Genomic DNA, 4,784 nt, shown 5'->3' with positions numbered 1-4,784 from the left:
TTGACGTCACCTCTTTAATTTATAGAGCAGACGTCAATTTATTTGACGCCAACTCTTAAAAGATAGGTAGTTTGAGAATTGATATGAAAAATGAGTTATTTTTAATTATTATTTTTTTAAAAATAGGTTAGTTGAGTAAAAATTTATATTAAATAATTATAGTATTGATAAAAAATAGGTTAGTTGAGTAAAAATTTATATTAAATAATTATAATATTGATAAAAAATAATAATGATAATAATAAAAGAAGATACTGTTAAATCAAATCAAATTTATTACCAATTCATTGTTCCTCATCAAATCATCATCATAATAAACACGTGTATACTTTTAGTTGTAAAATTGTTACGAATTCATTTTCTTGTCAGTTTCGAACCTTTCGATTTTATTTCTCTTTACAACAAAACTAGTAAAACAAAATAAATAAATAAAAAACTCATCCACCGTTGGATCAATAAATCACCAATTCAATATCATAATCCAACGGTTCTCTTTCCTTTCTCTCTCTTTCTCTCTCCCACTTCACACACGAGACAACCTCGGTAAGAGAGAGAAAGTGAAAGAACTCGAAGAAAAGAACATGTTCTTCAACATAATGGTGTTTGTTTCATCAAAATCCACTTTTCTCATCTATCCATGACCACCATCTTCCTTATCTTGTTCTTAAATTGAAAAGAAAAGATAGACCTAGAGAGAGAAATACCCAGATAATTTAAACGGTGAAATTTTCGATTTTGATTACTGGGTATTTCTCTTTTTTTTTTTTTTTTTTGATTTGGTTCAGTTTTGATTATCATGGACTTGGATAGCATTGAGTGTGTTTCATCTTCCGATGGAATGGATGAAGATGAGATCCAACACCGTATTCTTCATCCTCATCCATATCAACATCCACATCAACATCATCCTCATCACTCTGAGTTTTCTTCCTTGAAACCTCGTAATGGAGGAAACACTAATAACATTAATCATGTTATTGGTTCTACAGCTATTGCTCCTGCTACAAGTGTTCATGAGTTGTTGGAATGTCCCGTCTGTACCAATTCAATGTATCCTCCAATTCATCAGGTTTACTTTTTTTTTTCACTCAGTTTTTCACTTGTTTGTGTTTTTTTGTCGTATGTGATTGCTTGTTAAGGTTGTTTTTTGTATGCTTATTGTGACTTGTTTGGTAAATTTTTTGCTTTGTAATGTTATGAACTTAGTGTGGAGTTGATTTGTTGTTTTGAAGCTTAGGGGGTTTAGGATGTCTTCAATTAGGTTTTGGTTGATCATAGTGGTTGTACCTGATTTATGGATATAGAATTAGAATAAGGTCTAACAAGATCATCCAGCATTTGTAGTATAGGTTAAAATTGAAGTTCTAGGATTATGTACGTACTCTCGAGATGAAGTGCATTTTCCGGTCACAACTTTCCGATGACATTTACTGGCAAATCCGGTTCTATTGACCACTGTTTTCCGCTGTTGGGTGGCATGTTTCAGGCCAATGGCCACCACACCAGAAGATATGCCATCCGCAAATCAGCCTGAACCAATAAGATTACTTCATGCACTCCCACACGCCACTACGATTTTCATACGTTTTCCGACAAGTGAAAAGTATGTACCGTCTTGCCAGAGCAGTATTTTGGCGCCTTTGGACTCATTGAACTTGCTTCTCCTTCTGGTTTGTTTAGAGCGGCTTTTAGATTGTCGGTCCACCTTTTGAGGGGGTGTTCAAGGACCTTCTTTGCCATTATTTTGTAACTGTTCACACATGTTACTGCACATTGTTTATTGATCATGCTGTTTACAATACACTTTTCACGATTCTTGCCTGGTTTTGTTCTTTGCTGTGCCTTTTTTTTACTGGAAGACATAGTTCAGTGCTATCAACCGTGGGTTCTGGCGACCGGCCAAAAGTCCTCCATATAAATATGACAGATACAAAAGTTGTGCTGGTCTATTATGGCAGTGGGCACGGAATTCCCCGTGCTATAATGCCATGGCGAAAATTTGACAACATTGGTGCATTTTAGTACTTTTTGGCTATGTCTTAATTATTTCTGGACCTCTATTTATCATTCTGATTTAGTTCATATATATGACGCCACTCTCACCACCATCAATAAGTTTTTATTAGGACCTCAGCTGCAACTAGCGTTTGGTTTGAAGATGTTACGCTTTCTAGTCGAGGCTTCAGCTTCAGTTAGCGTTGCTCAGTATTGTTTCAGTTTGGCTTGGAGGTTTTACACCTTCAGTTAAGATTTCAGCTGCAATTAGCACTGTTCCAATTCCAATATATTTTTGGTTTGGTTTGATGTTGTGACACCTTCTGATTTAAACTTCAGCTATTCGGTTTGATTTATACCGTTGTTAGTTGGAGTTAGCATTGATTTCTCTAGTAAGCATTGTTGTTTAATATTTGCTTATGCATTTCTTTTCTTTGTTTAATTCCTCTTTTGACATTTTCCAAAGTCGACTAATAATGATTGAAACATATTAGCTGGAACTTGACAAATGCTGAAAACAAAGTCTTTATTTGCCAAAAAGGAAAAAGAAAGAAAGTAACAAATAGCTTTATTGCAGTGCCACAACGGCCACACATTGTGTTCCACATGTAAAACAAGAGTGCACAATCGATGTCCGACTTGTAGACAAGAGCTTGGAGATATCAGGTGTCTGGCACTAGAGAAGGTTGCCGAATCACTCGAGTTACCATGCAAGTACTACTCTCTCGGATGTCCTGAAATCTTCCCATACTACAGCAAGCTCAAGCATGAGACGGTTTGCAATTTTAGACCATACACTTGTCCTTACGCTGGATCAGAGTGCTCCGCTGCTGGTGATATTAACTTCCTTGTCGCACATTTGAGGGATGATCATAAGGTCGACATGCACACAGGATGCACATTCAACCATCGTTATGTAAAGTCAAATCCGCGCGATGTCGAGAATGCTACTTGGATGCTCACTGTAAGTGTGCTTACAGCTATCTTTTTTCTTTTACACATTATTACTCACGCAATAACACAATCGCCTTATCAAAATCAGACGGCTAATCGCCTGATCTATAGTAATCTATTCTTTTGGTGATTAATTGATAGGTATTTCATTGTTTCGGCCAATACTTCTGCCTTCACTTTGAAGCTTTCCAGCTAGGCATGGCTCCAGTTTACATGGCATTCCTCCGTTTCATGGGAGACGAGAACGATGCTAGAAACTACACATATAGCCTCGAAGTTGGAGCCAATGGTAGAAAACTCATTTGGGAAGGTACACCACGGAGTATCCGCGACAGCCATCGTAAAGTCCGAGATAGTCACGACGGACTCCTAATTCAACGAAATATGGCTCTATTTTTCTCTGGTGGTGATAGGAAAGAACTGAAACTAAGAGTGACAGGAAGAATATGGAAAGAACAACAGAATCCAGATGGTGGGGTGTGTATACCAAATCTTTGCAGCTAATGTGGGTTTTTATTGTCTGTGTGTGATGTATGTATATCTACACTACACTACACTACACCAACTTTGTGTATGTTATGTAAACTCTAATAGATTAAAGTACTAAGATAATGGCTTTGAAATTTTCAGTTTTTCCAAGTTGTGTAATAAAACAAGATTTGGAACTATGATTTAGACCAGTGTTGGAGCATTTTCATATAAAGAGTTTACAGAGAATTACACGCAAATTAATTATGATTCAAGCACTAATTATCTCTAATCAATTCTCATGACAATTCTTTGAGAATTTTTCCATAATTCAAAATTATACTTTACTTAGAATATTATGAAAATACGTTAAAACTTTTTAGAGATCTTTGTACTCTATTTATAGTTCTATCTACATTGCAGAGGCGTAGAGGATACTTAGTTCACACACAAAAATAAAATAGATGCATCGCCTTGAATGTATCCAACGTTTGGTTACCCTACAAAATTGATAGTTAGAGATGTTCCTAAGATAACTTGCTAAAAAAATGATTGAGTTCAATTAGAAATGATGTTTCATGACCAATTACACAACGTGCACTCCAAGAAATTATGGAATTTAAATCCTTCATTCCTATAAAATATCTTTTAGAGTTCTTGTCATGATTAACTTAATGAATTTCTATAATGATTTTTGTGGCACTTTTGTAACATCAAAAAAATAAAGAATTTATATAGATAGGTTTACGAGCCAGATTCTCATAATCTTAAGTATTTCGGTAAGTCTTTTTGAGCAAATTTTTTTGTTGCTATGTTTTGAGTTTGAATATAAATTAACCATGTTGTTTTTTTAGAAAAGATGACTATGATAAAGAAAAAGAAACAATCTTCATTGGCAAATCCTCACAAAGTGTTTGGAAAAGTTCTCAGCAACGTCCCCAAAGTCTGAGTCATCTTCTCTGTCAGTTAATACATTCAAGATGAAGAGAAGCAATAACAACGACCGAGCTTTCATAGCAATGATGTTAACTACTATGGAGGAATTGCGTTGCCAAAATGAGGTGTTACATGAGAGTTTCTATGACTTACAACAACAACACGCAAAGTCATATGTGGTAGAAGAAGAGGAGCCCATAGATCCCCAGCCACTCACAATAGAGATTTGGGATGTTGTGGTCCCTAAAAATTTTAAACCATCATCTTTTGTATTATTTGACGGCAAGATCGATCCTCGTGAGCATATAATCACCATTAACACCAGATGACCATCCTTGGGATAAATGACTTGCTAAACTGCAAATTGATGTTTGAAACGTTCAACGAGGACGCCCTCAAGTTGAGCTACCAGGACCTGACAAGAAAGATGG

General features: G+C 35.7%; 1 protein-coding gene across 1 annotated transcript; it reads left to right on the top strand.

Moving 5' to 3' along the window:
* The first annotated feature begins 372 nt into the window (after window positions 1–372).
* On the top strand, window positions 373–3,617 carry LOC127092012 (E3 ubiquitin-protein ligase SINAT5). The gene is made up of 3 exons (XM_051030781.1): window positions 373–1,069; window positions 2,573–2,959; window positions 3,091–3,617. Exons 1-3 carry the CDS (start codon window positions 797–799, stop codon window positions 3,451–3,453), a joined length of 1,023 nt encoding a protein of 340 aa, XP_050886738.1. The 5' UTR covers window positions 373–796; the 3' UTR covers window positions 3,454–3,617.
* The last annotated feature ends 1,167 nt before the right edge of the window (window positions 3,618–4,784 follow it).

This window comes from Lathyrus oleraceus, chromosome 6 (assembly GCF_024323335.1).
Source record: "Lathyrus oleraceus cultivar Zhongwan6 chromosome 6, CAAS_Psat_ZW6_1.0, whole genome shotgun sequence".
NCBI lineage: Eukaryota > Viridiplantae > Streptophyta > Magnoliopsida > Fabales > Fabaceae > Lathyrus > Lathyrus oleraceus.
This window is presented reverse-complemented; position numbering and strand designations above follow the sequence as displayed.